Source organism: Dendroctonus ponderosae, unplaced genomic scaffold, assembly GCF_020466585.1.
Source record: "Dendroctonus ponderosae isolate FM_Combo_2020 unplaced genomic scaffold, Dpon_F_20191213v2 Dpon_F_20191213_1, whole genome shotgun sequence".
Taxonomy (NCBI): domain Eukaryota; kingdom Metazoa; phylum Arthropoda; class Insecta; order Coleoptera; family Curculionidae; genus Dendroctonus; species Dendroctonus ponderosae.
Genome location: NW_026017110.1, coordinates 49,839,739 through 49,859,161, shown reverse-complemented (window position 1 = coordinate 49,859,161; position 19,423 = coordinate 49,839,739). Strand labels below are relative to the sequence as shown.

The following is a 19,423-nucleotide window of genomic DNA, read 5'->3' as shown; positions in this document are numbered from 1 at the left end:
TAACATTTTTTGCAAATTTAACGACGGTTTTAGTTCAGCTTCTTTTGCGTATGTTCTTGTTCTGTCGATTTGAAATATTGCTTCGTATTTGGTAGCTTTGATGAGCTTTTGATAAATTTATGCAAATTTTCAATCATGCTGCTTTTTTAGTGCGGTTTTAGTTGAATTCTCAGGCACATTTTCACTTCTTGCCCACTTCAATCGAAGAATTTTCCCAATTCGACTGCACAAATATGAAACATTGATGGTTTTCATGCTAATCTTTCAAGAAATTTTGGCGAATTTCGGCAAACTTTGATACAGAAAAGCGGAACTTTATGGCAAAAATTATATTCATGTGTTGGTTCTATTGGCGCAAAAGTTTCGATCTTACCTAGGCCATCTTCAAGTCAATTCTTCCTATACATCTATTAAACAAGCACAAAAAGTCTTCATAAATGGGCGTGAGCATCCGAAAATAGGCGTTATACGGAAAAGAACGCGTAAAGGTCGTTCGATGCGATGACTGAAAAGGAGAAATTAAGAGAGACTAATTATGGACTTCGTTGGGACACCCTGAGCAATTCCAGGGGCCCGTTTCTCGACAGTTTCGATTTATCAGCGTGAAATAGTGCCGAAACGGAATAGTGCCCTATCCCCAGAAGTGCAAAGTGAAATATTAAAGGACTTGGTAATATTCTCCTTTCGCATTGTATTTGGATTCTCTCGGGTATGGACAAATTGCGAGAAATGAAAAAAATCGCCTTCTGTATAATAACGACCTGAAATGGGACTGTGGATGAGGCACGGAAACGTTGTTAAATGTTACGGCTGTTCTTTTTCCAGCCCAATTCCTGCTGGGGTTGATGTTGGCCCTGAAGATTTTCATGCTGATGTAGCATTTATCAATAAATGACTCCCATAAATAAGAGCAGCAGTTTACTCCTTGGCAGCGAAAATCAATAGAAAGGGTCCCTGTCGATGACTGGCAAAATTTTACTGTTTCAGGAGTGTTCATAAATAACAGATATTTCCGTCGTTGAGGCTCACGATCCATTTTCCATTGTGCATTCGGGCCCAATAATCGAAACAGTACAGTTCAATTATCAGGTCGCTCTTCATTCGAACCGCCACCAACAATTCAGTTTCGTGCCTAATCCATACCGTTCCTTCCTAATGGAAGTTTGGACATCGCCATAATCGCATTTGACATGGGTTGCCTCCATATATTCCATCGACTAATTGAGCGCCCCGAGTTAACAGTATAATAATTCTTTATTAGAGAGCTTCTCCATTATTTGCCAATCTCCATTATTTTCCACGAATCCGACACGCTCGAAAATAACGTCGTGTACTTGGCGCGAAGTGAGGCATTTCCAATAGAACTATGGGTAATTTATATGCAGATCATACGTTCATTGCTGCAGCCATTTCGGAGACAACGTATGTTCGCAGCATGCCGCACATATATAAAAATGGCTTATTTGAATAAAATTCCTGCCACGAGAATGGAAATTGAAGTGGCACCGGGAAATATGAATCGATGATGGCAACTCTTGCCAATATTAGCAAAATGGAAAAACCCGGGGCTCGTAAACGTAATCAAACCAGCCCCACAAAACCTGCTTGGTCAAGAAATCTTTCTGCGAGCTCTCAATGCCCCGTTATCTTGACCTAAACGTAATGAAATACCTTCCAGTCAAGCCAATCATCCAGAGCTTTCGACTGGACCGCTTTTGAAGTTTGTGGCCCATTTGGGACGATTAGATCTGGATCGAGCGCTCTGATAGCCACGATTGATGATCCGGGCGAAACGAGCTGGATCCGATTTGCCCAGAAGTGCAAGGAATGTGGCTAATTTAACTTAGAATCTCTCTTAGGATTTTTCATGAGATGGACAACTGAGGAGTTTCGCTCAAGTTTCATTCGCACTGACGGAGTCGTTGAATTAAAACAAAAGGTCGCATTGAATTTCTGCCACTTTAACCAAATCACCTCGATTTGTGGTCATATTCAACTGATTATCACGTCCAGTTAGAAAAGTCGAAATGAGTTTTCCAGGGAATTTTGCAAAAACACTAATTTTGGGTCAAGAGTTCAATCAGTTGAAGCCAAAACAGATGGGGATGTGCAATTTTGGTCATAAAATAACCCCAAGGCCACTATACAGGGTGATTCAAAATTGACGTAATTCCTTTTAAGGGGTGATATAGGCTCCCTTGGGTGATTTTTTTTGTCATTAACAGGTAGTTACAGGTGGATAGCCCTTGTCAATAATAACAATAATTTGTCAAACTGTGACTTACTTTGAATTTCCTTTCACGAATTTGCGGATATGCGATTAGTTCAGGGGAAATGCTACAGTGACATAGCAGAAGCTGAAAGAACTCACGCCAACAAAGGGCGAGGAGAGTGGTTCCAGGAAGATAGTGGACGACAATCCAATTTAGGGTTCCAGGCACAGAGGAACAAGTATTGAACATAATCGAATCAGGGCCTTCCAGGGGCACTCAGAGCACAATAACTGACACTGTCCCAAGCACCAAATAAATACCGAGGAAGGGCTACGTTCCTACCACGTTTGTACGATACACACAGCACAGGAGATACAAATAGAGCAGGAGTTAATTAACTGAATACGAGAAGCTGCTTAATAAGAGTGAATAATAAGGAGATTACACAGGCCCTAGCTTGTTTGAAGTTAACTATTCAAATGTTTGGTGTTGTATGGATTATTTATGTAAACACCAAACCCCGCAGAATTTGAAGTTATGAGAACAGGTTAACATTTCAAAATAGGTTCCGTCATTCAACGATTCCTGTTGAATTTACCGTTTATCCTTGTCTATCTTATTGTCACTCTCTATTTATCCATGGTTACCGGAATTTTAAATAATTACGGAGTAACAGGTATTTGCGCAAAGTTAATTAGGCAGATTACCTTGAAAAACATTGCTGTCGTATCTCTGATATAGTTCTTTGCAAATTTCTCAGTTTTTAATAACATTATTAAATTAATTTATTTTACTATTTTTGCTGTACCCCTATAACAGTGCCAGACAACACCTCCAGAGGAATGACGCCAATTTTGAATCACCCTGTATATACTCACCAAGTTTAAAATCGCAGGCTTCATCAAGGATTTTTGCGGAATTTTTCAAACTTGAGCCAAATCTCTGTTCATTCAATAATGCAGTCGAAACCCAGTGAGATAAGGAACTTAAATTTCTGCATTAAATAGGCCAATATCCACTGTATGTGCACTGATAGTTTCGATTTGCTTACATCTTCAGGGATTTTTGCAAGCATTTTCAATCTACACCCATATTCAATGATATTTCTGCAAGAGTCGGATCCGCGACAAGTTTTCGAGTCCTATGCACTTTTTGCTCGATTTATTGTGACCAATCGACCACTAATTTGGGCCAATTATTGCAGGTCACCAAATTTGGACGAAAAATTCGTACGATTTAGTGCGGAATTCGCGCAAGTTGGAAATTATTGCAGCTTGTGAAAAACTTTGGTGATTTTCTGGAGATATCTGTTTTTTGTTAATTGTGCAATGGCGAGTTTGGCAACGATTCTCGAAGTAAGTGACTCTTTGGAGTCATAAGCAGAAAATTTGGCATGGGCTCATTTTGCTATGATCTACACATCATTACCAACCCAAAACAACCAAACTAAAGAATTGAAATTTATATTGGTTTTACTGAAAAATGGGTCGTGCATTAATATCGGGATTAAAAAACTGGAACTCTGAGAATTTTTGAGCTTTCTTAGGTCAATAAGGAAATTTTTTCCAGATTTTTCAACGTATCAAATTTAATTCATCATTGTTCAAATGCGTATTGAAGGGCCGCGATTTATGGCCTCACTGCGCGGAATATAAATTCAAAATTTGGCGGAGGCCTGGATTCTCCAGACGGTAACAAATGGCTTCGTTTTGCGACGGGGATTTTTCGAGAAATTGAGGCGTATAATGAGGTTCCTTCGGGTGATTGACAACAGCCTTCCGCAGAAAAAAAACTGCGAGTTTTCAGTGGGGGCGAGAGCATTTTTCCGGCCCTGCTGAGACCTTAATTTAATTGAATTTGCTCCATTTATTGAGCATGGCGTTTTTGGGTTGCTAACACGATATTCCTCTTATCCGAGCTGTCGGTCTTGTGTATTCCATTGGGCAAATTACTTGCGGAAAAACTCCTGCTAGGACAATCTGGCAGGTTTCATTATCGCACCTTCATGTTGCCGGGAAACTGGAAACATATTTTCACGTCTCATACAGCTTTGCTGCTCGGCGAGGAGGAAAACTTTCTTTTGTTGTTTATTAGCTGATGTTTCGCAAAGTTTTCCAACTGCCTGCAAAAGTTGGCAAACGTCTCTCTTTGAAGCTGCTGCCGGACGTAGTTTCATATCGTTTCTATGCCCAATTTCGCAGCAATTTCTAGTTTAAGTTCGAATTATTTATCAGAGCAAAATCCTGCCGCTGATGGCTTTTTTACAGGTTTAATCTCTATTACGAAGCCATTTGGGGGGAAACACAATACGCTGCAAAGGTGTTAAAAAGCCCTACAACCGCTCGTTAACACGTGTTTATGTATGGGCTCTAATAGAGAAAGTGTCACCTTGTGTCTTTTCCGGGCAATGAACACCGACAAGGAAATCGTTTATTCTTAAAAGCAACATCGGTCTTGGGGTTGATTTACTCACTCGTTCATTTCCTGCCGTGTTTTGTTAAATATTTAGACCTCAAAGGCTTGCAACTACCGAACTTTATGCAGTTTAGTGATTAAGTTTTGAGGCAAGTTCATCCGAAGAAACTGCCCTGTGGGCTTCAATGTTCGGCCTCTCCTTAAAGTATTGAATAGCTAATACTGCTCTTGAGGGCGCAATTTTCATGAGAGCACAAACTAAGTCCCCTAAAGCCGATCTTTAGCCGGTCATAGGTCGGAGCATTATCCTGCACTCCACTAAAACCACTCGGGGCCCCTTCCAAGGTAAATTTCTCGCCACTTTCCAGCCCCTTTAGGGACCCGAAGTGGAATTAGCCGGGAGTAAATGCGGCACTCGACTTGCTTACGTTTTTCTGCAAATTACATCTGTTTTCCCCATTCAACGCCCGACCATTATATGAAATATGACGCTCAGTTAATAGTTAAAGGAGATTTGCAGATAGAGGCAGGAAAATGAGCGACTCCATAATCCCCAAAGCCGAGCAGCTGGTTAATATCAAAACCTGCAAATCCGGCTAAATCGCTTAAATCCGCTACAGCTTGTCCAGATTTCCAAACACCTCGCTTTCAATATTTATCAGTTTGAGGCTGTTTAGGCCCCAGTTGCCTGTTTGTTGAGCAAACTGGCCTCTAATTATTACGGCCTCCTATCTGGTGCGAAACAGCGCTAGAACAAGCTCAGCTCAGCTTTTGATTGCCTGTAACATCAGCGAAAGCTGCGGCTGCCGGAATTTAATGAAACTCCTGCTCGGCGCCATCTATTGGTTGCGGTTTTGACTCCTCCGGCAGTCTAGAGGAATTGATCCTGCCAGCGCTCAATCAATAAAAATTTCTGCAGGACTGCGACGAGAGGGCGCCGAGTTTTCTATACATCCCGCAGGATTTTGGAAGGCGGTCGAAGTTTGCTGCTTTAAAGCGGCGGGAGCAGGTGGCGCTAGGTGTTCTACAAACTGAGTTTAGGTCAAGTTTTGTTGTAGGATTTGATCAAAATTTTACGGGTTTCGGGCCTTAGGGCTTGATTGATTCAAAACGTTTCTAAGCTCAAACCTTGGAGTTTTCATTTTTGCAGAGTCAAAATGGCCAGTTGCAAACATTGATGTCCTCAAAAGTGGCCACCTCAAATAGTAAAATTGTATCGCTTTTCTTTTGGAAAGTCGTTGGTTTCTTGTCTTCAGTTTAGGATACTTCAGGAGCTCACTCAACAAAGATTCTTAGGTCTACAGACTATTATTATACCGAATGGTTTAAAACTGAGTTGACAAAATTCACTGGCGTCTTTCTTTTGCGAAAATATTACGGTTCAAGCAAATTTGTCTTATTTGAACGTTTTTTTCAATACTGTTGAATATTTTTGCTTAATTAAACACATTTGCGCCATAATGATTGCGGGCGATCCTGCACAGAAAGCTGGAGGATTTCTGCACTCCAATTTCGGTCTTGTTGAGGAAGCGCAAACCCACTATTGAACACTCAATATTTTAATTCAGCTGCATTTTCTTTAATGGAGGATTCAAATGCGTCTCTCTCCAAACACCATGTCTAGAATTTATCCTACTTTACCTTGATGGCTTTGCCAAATAAATAGCCATTAGCGATGGCGGAATTAAAGTGAAATAAATGCTCCTGCTGGGGTTGGCGAGCCCACTGAACGCTCTCAAAACTGCACATAAATCTGGTCGACAGCCTAATTTCATTACGCACTACTCAGGCTTTATTGGAAGTTTTCTCCTGGTGCCACTGGGTGGTCTTCGGGTGGCCTTTCCAGCCAATTTCTGTTATTAAACACCGTTAATTATACGTGGCGCTGTGCATTTTCCGGTCCATTTGCCCTCATCCCGAGCAAAGAATGGAGATCTCAGAATCCATTTACTAATTCGGCCTGGAATGGGGATCGCAATAAATGGCCATGTATTCGGCTCGCCTTAATAAACGTGACAGATTGGTTGATCCAATCAAACAAACCCCTCTATGGAATCAATCAGGAAAATAACTAGAATGGCCACGGCTTTCGGAGATCTGCATTATAATCCAATAATATCGGCTGGAACTTTCCAGACGGAATCCTATCAAAGAGGTTCGCCGCAAGGATCGATTCCGATGACACACTGTTAATGATTGGATGAATTCGAAACATGAAAGGCCACTTTGCATCCAGGCAAATTAGTTTCGAGTGCTGGAAAATCTGGATTTTCTCACGAGCGGCCCTGCGGTTCTCCATCCAGTCCTTCGGTAATCCGATTAATTCTAATTGGTGATAATTTTCCCTTCCACTCGTCAATCAACTACGGACCTTCATATTAAATTCAGCGGTTGTCCGGGCTTTATCCTATCGGGATTTCTGTTGCTTACCAAAAGCTCAAGCTCCAAAGCCATCGGGTGGTTAAATCTAGCCTTCACTTTGAACTATTCTTCTTCAAAGTTCCAGCTTCAACAGCAATTTCACGTCCTTCCATGCTCAACCAATTTGAGACATTTAAGGGCCAATTTCACTACTCAAACTTGATTAGATCTTCAGAAGCAACTTTGGCCCTGCAGCGCTCCATCTTCCTTCTAGCACGTTTCAATTTTCCGGCCCAATAAAGTATCGGCATTAATTATGTCGGCGACAAAACGAATTACCCCGACAAAGAAGCTGCGAAACGAATTAAAATTCGGCCCAAATTGGCGATAAAATGCATTAGAATTTGTCGGCGGTTCAGCTCGCTCTTATTATCGCAGAAGAGGCCGCTCCATTAGAACTCATCAGCAAACGACCCGCGTTTAATAACGTCGCTGGAACCTTTCAGAACTTTGCTAAAAGCCTTTACAACTTGAGCACGTTAACTTTTTCGGTCTTAACCTTAGGATAGAAGCGCTAACTGAGTTAGGTGCATTTTTGTGTTCTAATCTGCCGTTTCTTTAAAGGGTTGATAAACATTTCGATCGGAAAAGTCACTAAGAGCGCCGTAAATAACGACACAAATCCGAACGTGGAAAATTGTCCAGGACGGGAAATGTATCTCCACTCGTCTCCATATATAACGTTTTCAATTTCCTGCTGCCATCCTGCATGAAAAAGGGGCCTTTTCGTGCAACAGTAAAAGATACCCGTCAATGGATGTGCTCTCTATTTACCGTCATAGAGCGAGGGCATAATAAAACGCTCCAGCAGGCTGAAGTGTCAATATATTTACGAAATTAATCCTACATCAGCAGGGCCTGCTGCCTGACGGATTTGACATAAACAGGGACGTTTAGAAATTTAATAATTCAATCCCCACAAGTACTGGCTGGTTGCTAAAACTAACACCTTCCTGAGAGCGATGCTGCAAACAGGCTCAATTTTTATATATATGAAAAAAACGAGTTATTACGCGATAAAACCGACGATATTTTCTTGTGTTTACGAGTCTGTTTCGCAGCCCGATCCAGAAGTGGGCAATAAAACAGGCAGAAAAAGTTATCGTATTCCTGTAGCGCAATTAAGGAAGACAAGCCTGGGTCCCAGATGCTCCCTTTCCCATTAATATTTGCCGGGGCGGTTTTTTCGCCCAGGTAAGTCATAAAAGTTTATGTTTACATCGTAATTATAATTCAGTTGGGGACGGGAAAGGGGCAGCTGAGCGCTGAGCTTTGCTCAGGTAGCCGGGAATAATCAATCTTAGAGACACATCAATGACTGGTGGGAATTGAGCCTCAATGACTAGGAAGTTTATTAATTTAAAACCTTCAATGTCGCCCCGGGAAAGATGACGCTTGTTCGAGATGTCCCCCCATCAGCGCTTTGCCCCATTATATTACTGTAATAATGCGTTTTGGGGAGGTTTCGAATAAGGGCAATAACAGATTACAGGTGACGCACGTGGATTCAATAAGATTGAACAAAATTTTCCGATCCTTTTTATGAAAATCCGCTCAATCGGGATGGAAATTTGCAAATGTCATCGTTTTTTTGCAAACTTTTAGCGGACTTTCCTGCCAGCAGTGAAGAGTTTTTGGAATTTGGACACTAAGCGAATTTTACGACAAAAAACACAAAATCTGCTTTTTTTTAGTTCGGAAAAAGTGTAACTATTACCTCATGCGGTGAAAGTTTCGTTCTGAGGGCACCATCTAGTAAATCTGAAAATCTGTGAAATTTGGGTCCCATTTTCACTTGTCAAAGTCCTCAATAGTTAATATTGATGTTCTCAAAGAAAGTTTTGTATTGAAGGATAGGAATTATTGAAATTGATTGAAAATGAAAGCAAGAATTGTTAAGGATTTTTGAAAATCTGAAAACATAAGTGCAAATTTTGAAAATCGAATTTGTACAACAATTCTCCTGATTTCTATAAATGTATGCTTGAATTGCTTTGCGGTTTTCTCAAAATTGTTTAGAAGATTTTTCAACTGGCTCTTGAATTTGGAAAATCGACTGTAAAATCGGCCAACAACATAAAAAACACACGAAACTCCAAATAATGCGTTTTGCGCAAGTTTTATCCTCAGAGATTTCTTGAAACTCCCGTACACGTTTTAGCAAAAGTTGGTTGTTGGCGGTTTGTCGCCCCGAATGCGAGGCTTTTCTAAGCGCCTTTTGAAAATCGCGAAAACATCACTGGATTCCACGCAGAAAGATTTTAAGGTGCTTTAGGAAATCGCCTGAAAAACCGGTAGGTTTTACGCAAAACAATTAGATTTTATAGTAAAAGTTTTCGTTTTTTTACTACGCATTACAGACTCTTTCAAGACCGTTTTGAATGTTAGAAATTGACTAAAAATTCCGCAGTTCTACAAAAAATTTCGCAAAATATATATTTTTTGCATACGTTGCGGGTTTTCTAGGTATTAACAAGGAAAGTTTCATTATGAAAAAAACATTTTGGAATTTTTCAACGTTATTGAAATGTGAGGCTTTCGCAAAATCTCTATTTCTGAGCTGCGCTAATGGCAACTGAAAGCTAAGCTTGAAACTGTGGGTTTTGCAATTTGTTAAAGAGAGTAAATGTGATTTTACGGGAAAGTTTTCCGTATTTTCGGGCGGTTTGGCCTTAGTTGAAAATCTGTTCCAATGAAAATATTAAAAAAATGAAGCATTTCAAGTTAATCCAGTGTTGTGCGAGGTTCATAGAGGAAAATCCGCATCCAATTCGCAAGTAGCGGGGCCAACGCCGATTCATAAACAACGATATGATCATAATTTTCCCCTGTTTCTAGCGGATTTAATTAAGTAGCGAACGGTAATCGGATTTCGGAGCGTAAATTCCACTCATGCATATTTGCTAAAGATGCTAGAATTCATAAACGTGATAACACACATTTCGCGAAGGCTTAAAGAATATAAACAAGTCGCTGGGATGGAAATTTAATCATTAAACACACCAACGCGGGTTGCGAGTTTCGCAACATTTAGTCAGTTTTGGAATGTTTATGCCGCACGTGTAAGGCGCATTTTTCGTAATGATTATGGCTGATCGAAGTTGGCAGAGCGCTCTCTTCTGGCACCACCAGCCCCTTAAAGAAGAATGTTGATTTTATTCAAACAAATCATTGTCGTACATTTGGCTCCCGGACGAACACCGATAAAAATGCACGTTCGAATTTAAGGTCGGAATTTATCGCACGTGAACGGGAAATCTGGGACAAACTGGGAATTTTCTGGTTTACTTATTACGTGCAGAAATGCACCTTTATAAATTGAGCACTTGGCTCAAGTCCAAACGACGATGGCTCTCTCTATGGTTTTGTCCGTATTGGACGCCACTGACTGATAATCTGCCACCTTGCATTATTCAAACCATATGTAGATTAGTGCAGAAGTTGACTCCATGTAAAAACCCTCCTGCAGCCTGCTGTCTCTGACGTGTCGTCCTCTAAACCAAAAACCATCAATCAGGCAAGAACCGGGGAACAAAATAGGGGTGCTGGATGACCAGATTGAGATTTAAAATTTTAGACTTTATATACTTAAAAAATACTTTGTTTGCGTGAATATGTTTCTCTGCGTCTATGCATGATTGACTCTTTCGTTAGTTTAGCCCTTCAAATCTCAGTAACTGTTGGTGCTTTCTGAGCGGTAAAATTTTTTATCCACAATTATCTGCATCTTGCTTTGACTTTTCTGCCTTCTTGTCCCGTTTGTATTTTAAGTGACTTAGTTTAATGCACTGACTGCCCTTTGCCAACTATAACTTCAAACAAAGCGCTGCTCTGTACATTTTTCATCCATTAATGGCTAGATCTAACGTCCTCCTTTGGCTACGCCAATGGCAATTGAAATAGGGCAAATAATCTGAAGATAATCATCATCCCAGAGGGTCGAGATTAGCCAGATAGTGTCATTTATATTCGTTTAGCATGAAGGGTCTTGTTTATTAGGTCGTCTTCCTGCCCCCGGGCATGAACAATGATAGATGTTGTGACTAATGCAAAGCCAACGAAACATGAAATATCCGTTTTTATCCCCTGGATGGAGATGAAGAAGAATTCCGGTTGCTCTTCCCTAGTGCACCTTCAGGCCCATTAGATCCGGAGGCAGGCAAAGTTGCGAAATAATTATAACTATTCGATACCGGCGGACTTGGATCCATATTTCGAAACAAAGCAGCCAGAATCGCTGCTTTGGAAATAATTACTTCTGTCGCTCTGTTGGTAATTAAAATAATTTGATCGTTAACGGGCACTTCTTGTCGACAAAGACAATCAACCAGCCCGATTCAGGGCTCGTTAATGGACGATTATTGATTGTCTTTTTAATTCGGCAATCGTGTTTCAACATCAGGCTCTAAGTAAAAGACTATGTTTGTTTCAGACTGACTAGGAAATGGTATCCAAGATGTCGCTGTTTCTGTTGCTGACTGTAGCCGTAGCGCTGGCGCATCGGAAGCCCCAAAACGAGCAGCTTAATCCAGGTAAGAAAAAACTCTATTCTTATTGCGGCCCATAAACCGGCTCCCCTTTTAATAAATCATTGGAATAGAAACGGCAAGATTTAAATAATAGATTTGTCTTTGCTGCTCCCTCCTCATTTTTACAACCTCATAAATTCACTTTTGCCTGCCACTGTGCCTGGGGTGAGGATGGATGGGGAGGTTTATTCGAAACTTGTTGTTGATTCTTCCATTGTCTAGTCTCATTCATAAATTTGCCTGTTAAACTTTACGAACTAGCGCTAAAAACTGCAGCTTTTTGAGCTTATCCCGGATAAATTTTCGATGCTAAAACGCGCCCCAGCTGAGGCGATTCTCGTAGTGCTCCTTAACCATTTGAACACTTATAGTATTTTTTGGGATGAAAAACAACAGAACAGTTGTGGAATTTCCATGAAACCTCCCTATATTTTGGACTATTTCCAAATTTCCGCTGAATTACTTATGAAACGTTCATACTTCAACTTGTCTATTGACGATAAAATATTCAAAGGATTTCGGCCAGTAGAAGTGAGTCAGTTAATTTAAAAATTCTGACGATCATCCCCATAATAATAGCAATCCACTGATAGAGAGGGGTAAATAATTAATAATGCAAGATTTTTGGAAGGGTTGAGGCTAAATGTAGTTATGGGCTAAGGTTGCATATTAGCCGACTGGAGAAAGGGGTTGGACGCAATGAAATAACTGAGCAAAATCCTGGAATGATCCAAATCCTGACCTTTCATTTAACACCTCGACGATTTGTGTAGAGAGCCCAATTCCCTCTTTTTTACACTTGAGTGATTCATATATGCTCCCCTTTCAGCCTAGATAAATCAATCCCCCTTAAATACGTAATCTTCCATTCTTAAAGAGCGTTTCCTTTATCGAATCGGAAAATTTTCGTGCGAGAGTTTGAACGAGCGTCGTATTTTTCAGTCATTATCGAGAGTTCTTCACATCAACTAACCGAGTTTTTAGTAATTAATTCTGGCGAGCTCGATCTAGACAGACTGCTGTCGATTTTTTCAGAAGAATGGGCCTGGTTTTCGTTATGACGGCTGAAAGTTTCAGTTTTTCATCAATCAAAGACATCATCAGTGATTTTAAAAAAATGCCGCGCGTGCAAAGACGAATTTGAGGTCTTAAAGATTCATATTGAATCAATTAATATCAGCCCACTCAATCCAGACTGGAAGCTCTGGATCTCCGTCTCAGAGAGGCTCAACCGTTTGTTATGAGATCTGAAAGTTTCATTTGCCAGGCATCATCAGGGATTTTTGAAAAATTGTTAACTTTTGCAACGTTTTTACCAGCGCGTCGAAATAATTGAAAAATGCGTTTTTATCAACAAACTTTAACTAGCTTGTTCTTGGTGAAAAGGTACCGAATTTTTCACAAAAATTAGTATTGTGTCCTTTACATTAGCTGAAAGTTTCGTTTTTGAGCCATACTCAGATAGTTTTTAAATATCGTTACTGTCGCGTATCCAAAGGCGGTTGAAAATCATCAATAAACTCAATTTTCATTCATTAATTTGAGCGAACTCCATCCAGATTGGAAGCTACCCATCTCTGAGTACGAAAGGGGCAAGCGATTGTTATGAGATGTGAATGTTTTGTATGTCCGACATCATCGACATCATCAGCGATTGTCTGAAAAATTGTTAACTTTTGCCATGTTTCAACGGGAGAGTTGAAATTGTTGAAAAACGCGTTTTTATTAATTAATTTTGGAAACGTGATTTTAGGTAGAAAGTTATCGAATCCTTCAAATGAATAGGCCTGGGTTTCTTTATAGAAGTCGAAAGTTTCATTTTCAAACCATCACCATTGGATTTCTTTTTAATTTTGCGGCTGCGGCGGTCCAGAAACGATTGGAAATCATCAATAAACTCGATTTTCGTTAATTAATTTGAGCGAACCCTATTCAGATTGAAAGATGGCTCTCTCTGAATACGAAAGGGTGATGTATTCGTTATCAGATGTGAAAGTTTAAATTTCCAGACATCATCAGGGATTTTTTGAAAAATTGTATACTTTTGCAACGCCTCAACGGGCGAGTTGAAAATTATTGAAAAACGCGTTTTTATTAATTAATTTTGGTAAACGCGATTTAGGCAGAAAGTTATCGAATCCGTTAAAGGAATGGGCCCGGGTTTCTTTATAGAAGCCGAGAGTTTCATTTTCAAGCCATCAAAAAGGATTTTGTTTTAATTTTATGGCTGCGGCGTTGCCAGAGACGATTGAAAATCTTCAATAAAGTCAATTTTCGTTAATTAATTTGAGCGAACTCTATTCAGATTGGAAGATGCCCATCTCTGAATCCGAAAGGGTCACGGATTCGTTATCATATGTGAAAGTTTCGTTTTCCACACGTCATCAGGGATTTTTTGAAAAATTGTTAACTTTTGCAACGTCTGAACAGGCGAGTTGAAATTGTTGAAAAACGCGTTTCTATTAATTAATTTTGGTAAACGCGATTTAGGTAGAAAGTTATCGAATCTTTCAAACGGAAGGGTCTGGTTCTCTTTATAGAAGCTGAAAGTTTCTTTTTTGAATCATCATCAGCTATATATTTTTTAATTTAATGGCTGCGACGTGTTCAAAACGATTTTAAACCATAAGGAAACCCGTTTTCAATTATTTCATTTGGGCAAACTTGTTCGAAATGTGCAGTTACCGACTACAGAATTAAAAAATACCGAGATTTTACTTCAGGATTTAAAAGTTTTTAGGAATTTTTTGAAAATGTTCAAACTTTTGCACCGTTTTTACGGTTGTATTGTAATAATCAGGAAGGGCGGTTTTTATTAATTAAGTTAGGCAAAAGTGAGTTAAGTCGAAAACCAGCAAACCTTTTCCTAGAATCGGGCTGATTTTCTTGATGTTAGTTGGGCAGAAATTAAATCATCAAAAATTCAAAGATCAAATGGATTTTTATGTTACATTTTTAATCATAAAAAATTAATACTTTTGCAACTGCATCAGCAAAACACTGGCTATTCATAAATTAATTTTAGCGAAGCTAATCAATACAGGAAGCTGTGTACTTTTGCAATAAAAACGACCGAGCTTCCTTTATCAGATCTGGAAATTTTCGAAATATTTGCAAATGTTTGCTCCTTTTCTACGGGCGGGCAAGCGTAAACTGGTTGCAGTGTTTCGTGCTCAAAACGGTCGTTTCGTGTGCTTGAAAGGGTTTTACAACCAGTACAAGTAGCCATTTTGCGACCCTCTAATAGTTCTAGTTCGGTAAACTGGGAAAAATAACGGGCCTATAAATTTTTGCCCTGCTCGAAGACTCCTGCCTGCTCCTTTATTTTAACCGAACGACATTCTGGACCACCCGACCATGAAATAGGGAAATCCTGCATACGGATTTCCCGCTAATAAACTGCCGCTCGTCATACCCAAATGACTGGCAAATTTACTGTGAAAAATTTTACGTTTTCTGCTTCTGAACCGGGATTTCTTTATTGTGAATCGCTCCCAGCTGCCGAAATGAATCTTGCAATGGTCGTTGCTTTAAAACTTTGTGTGCGTTCATACAAAACTTGCCTAATACTGTTTCATCAAAATGGTTTTTTTGTGTGATATTGAATTTCCATTAGACCCAACGAAGACAGCAAAACCCCGAAAAAAACCGTCAATTTACAACCGAGTTGGCGCCCTTAATTCCTGATAAATCGTGCTCGAACTTTACCCTTTTCGTTTTGATCATGTGTAAAACACGGCATACATTTTTAACGTTGAGTCCCCCAACAGCCAAGGAAAAGAGGTATTGGAATTATGGGCCTCTTGAGGCCTGGCCAACCAATAAAACACAGCTATGATCCTGTATATCCTGGCAGTAAACTAAAACAGATACCTGCGTATTTACATTTTCGATTCCCGCAGGACTCACCGGCCTAAGTAGATTGAACCAGCTCGATCTGACCAGGATCGAACGCCTGAGCGAGATCGGAATAAACGCGGAACGGGCTTATTCATGTCTTGGCCCGAAATTAATTTTTCCTGCTTGGGCCCGCAGGGCAACATGATGTTAGGGGGAATTATGCTAATCGGCAATACATTTTGTAAATGAAGTGGCTGAATGGAGCACATTGAGGGGTGGATCTCGGAGCTGTTTACGATAAAATGAGCTTTAGATCTGATGCAAAACTTCCCGCTGGTTTAAACTGCAAAATCGCTTTTTTCCTGTGGTCAAATCGCCATCGGATCGAATGTAAAAACGGGGGCCCACTGCATGTCTGCACATGAAATATTGGCCCTCAAAATGCCAATAAATTCTTTAATTGCGCCGGCGAAAAGAGCGATTTTTGGCAAAATTGGCCGAGTGGTTGGCATGATTTAATGGCCGGTGCCAACGACTACCCATTACGGCTGTTATTTACTACCCTGTGTCCGGATGTAAATGTTGAAAGTTGTTTAGTCTGAAGTTGTATTAGGGGGGTTTGGAAATTTCACTCTTCTGCTCTAATATTCTGTCTGTGGTACTGTTGTTTTTTCTCTGATTTGATTTTCATCGACACATTTCTTGGGTTGAAAGGATCAGGAAGGCAAAACAAGCCCGCTTGTTGCAGATGGAGAATTGTAAAATTGATCGCAACTGTTCTTCAAAAGCGTCCAGAACACAATGAAACCCCATCGATTACAGCATTCTGGTATTTCAATAAAGCCTCCTCCACAAATGCCATCCGTCCCAATTTGCATACCTATGATTGCCGTTCCCTTCAGTTCCAAATTCAAAGCCGATTTGGCGCGAACGTGGGGTTAGAAATAACTATTTAGGGAGAAAGGAAACATGTATTATTAGATTATCAATAATCGGGTTATTCTACCCCACTTTGGTCCCTGCTTGCCTGGAGAGGGCGTTATTCAGATTGCGCCTGAGGCTTTTTTAACATCTCCTGAAAAGGAGTTCCATTTGCCATTTCCGACCTTAACCAGACAGTTCCAGTTGCTAACTAATTTTATTCGCTTTCAGGTAAGTTTGATGAATGTTCTTTGGGGAATAAACGACTTAAGTCAAGGGGGTAAGTAGACTGAGTGAAAATCGATTTCATCGGGCACTCAAAGCGATTTAACTTTCCCTAGAATCTCCATTCCAGCGAAAAGTGGCAAAGCTTTGAGCGAAATCGTAACTTAACACCTTCCGGCAAGCGTTTAAGAAGTTCGATATTGGTTGCCCAATGAGCCTCGGGCTGCGGATTGAATGAAAGTTTTTCCTTCGCTTTGGTCAGCAAAACTGGACGTTCAGTGTCCGAACGGCCGATTGTCCGACTCCTGGTTTAATGGCCGTTCCGCAAACGCGCTCCCACCCAGGAAAACAAAGCTGGACCGTGGTTTCCATTCGCGTTTTAACTTAGAGCGCGGTCTGTACTGGTCGACATTAATTAACAACTCGACGGCAATAATTTATAAACTTTCCGGCGAGTTTTAAACACAATAACTTCGGCCTCGACTTCCGCAATCCGAAAAGGACCGGCTTTTTGTCTGTACCATCAGCGCTTGACGACGGTGGCTAAGCACTGGGGGTGTCGACAGCTGTTGGCTGAGTTGAAGAGTTTTTCTCAAAAAATTCGATGCAGATTATTAATTGGACTCGTAGAAACTCGCCAATTCAATAATGAAGTGTGGTTCAGTAGGCGTCTATTTTTGGCCACCAATTGCAAAATTGTTCACCACTTCCAAACAATTGCTTTCAAGGTTCAAACGCCCTTTTCCTCGCCCAAGATATATTTTTTTCGGTTGTTTCATAATATTTTACTATGCGGTTGATTTACTATGCCATTGGTAAATGTAGTCCCAATCACGGGCAATCGGAACATTCTACTGGCCAATTTTTACACAAGGGACCAGCCCAAGTTCAATGCCAATGCTTTCTACCGGTCGACATGCTTGTACGGAAAACTTTGCGTCCTAAAAACTTACAATTCCAAGCATAGTTTTTAACTGGGAAAGTTAAAGAATTTTAAGTACAGTCATTTTTTACTCAGGGTTGAATCTCAAGTGTCTTTGAGAGTGCGTGTTCACGTTGCCTTTCATTATGGAAGGAATGTTGCAGTTGACTGATTACGTGCATTTGTTTCAATTTCAACTGGGTTCCTACTCTGGCTGCCACGTTACGAATTTTTGAAAAATTATCAAATCGGCTCTCAAAATACCTCGAATTCTACCGTATTTTCATCTCAAGGAAGCTACAAAAGCAAAGAGCTTATTGAAAAACCCGCTAAATGCCCCAGATATGAAATACAAAACTCTTTACTTTTATCCCAGGATAGCAGTTAAGCAAAATGTTCATTTGTTGCTGATCATTTAGAAGGTCGGAAAAAATCGGGATTTCGTGCGAATCTAGTGAGAAGTTGCTAGTCTTTGGCCTTAGGCGTCTTAAACAAGAACCGCAAATTTCAACTGTGTATTTGCTCTGGCTAGAAATTTACAAATTTTCGAAGGCACAGTTGAGAGAAAGCTTTCATTTGTCGCTCACGATTCTCACCGGCGAAAAAAACCAGGATTTAACGCGATTTAAGTGAGAATTTGCTAGATTGTGTCCTCAAGTCTCTTCTATAAGGTGCCAAAATTTTAACTGGGTGTTAGTTGAGTTTCGGACGAACAATAATTTTTGGCTATCCCAAAAAAATGCTCGACTTAAATAAACAATTCAAGTACATTGAATGTACAATTTTCATTGACCACATTGGACACTTCCGCATAAATTGTTAGAATGCGCTTATCCGAACACATAGAGCAGCTGTTTCCATATGGATATTAGCCAAAATGGCAAAAAATACATATTCCGCATTTATTATGGAAATGTAACAGAAATATCACTCAAACTCTAAATAATGCATGACAGAGCGGTAGGGAAATGTGTTTTAAACGGCGAACATTTAAAGCTCTGTGGACTTTTATTGTTAAATATTTAAACGTGATGGTTTATGTACGAAATGTGATGAAATTGTGCTGCCTTTTGCAATTTAGCACTCGGTCCCGTAAAAGTTGCACAATGAGCACAACGCAATTTTTTGTCGCCCCAAATCTGTTGCATTATCTGGGAATACGAGGCACGTTTCGGTTGTACGTGCAGAATTTACCGATATCTGCATGTGTGCATTCTTCTCGGTCTAATGACGGTCATTGCTTGCAAAACCTCCTGAACGATCCTGCCAAGAAAGCAGGCTAAATCCGATGCTTTATGCACTTGGATCGGCTCCAACTAAGGTCCCGAAGAACAGCTGGGTTTTTATTGGGCAAAAACCGGCGCTGAGTTATGGGGAAGCCCATTTTTTCTATCAAGCAGGAATCTTGTAATTACTTAACAAGGAAAATGTTCCAACTCCTGTCCTTTCAGATGATCGAGACCTAGGAGATTTTACCAGCAATAATCAGCAAATTAAACCCATAGAGTGGGATCAGTTTTCTGGATTGATCTGGAGCACTTTCAAAGGTTGATATCGAGCAGGTGTCCAGGGATTACGTGGCATTTGCCATTAAAAGGTCCATCGCAAAATCAACCCCTTGAGGAAGTATATACAACGTGAGCACGTGACTTGTGTATAGAGCGCAGTTTGAGAATTTATCTGGATGGCACGTTTCGCGATATAATATTTTTAAAGCCCCATTTTCCAGAAAGTCATCGATTGCTTACACGTTCAACTTTTTGCTAGTCTGGAATCTTGGCGGTCTAAGGAATCAGGCGGATTCAAAATATTGTACCGTGGATGGCCGATTATTCAACTCTTTCTTCAGCTTACAACTTTTATTCCACTCGGTACAACTTTAACTACGGAACAGGAACAAACTAACTTCAAAGTTACCGTCAACTTCACTAACAATA

General features: G+C 40.3%; 1 protein-coding gene across 1 annotated transcript in view; it reads left to right on the top strand.

Moving 5' to 3' along the window:
• LOC109543404 (semaphorin-2A) overlaps nt 1-19,423 on the top strand; it is a 158,167-nt gene that overhangs the window by 4,152 nt on the left and 134,592 nt on the right. Inside the window, exon 2 of the mRNA XM_048670390.1 lies at nt 11,482-11,581. Within this exon, the coding sequence (XP_048526347.1) occupies nt 11,494-11,581 (88 nt within the window). The 5' untranslated portion in view covers nt 11,482-11,493. The remainder of the gene's footprint in view (nt 1-11,481; nt 11,582-19,423) is intronic.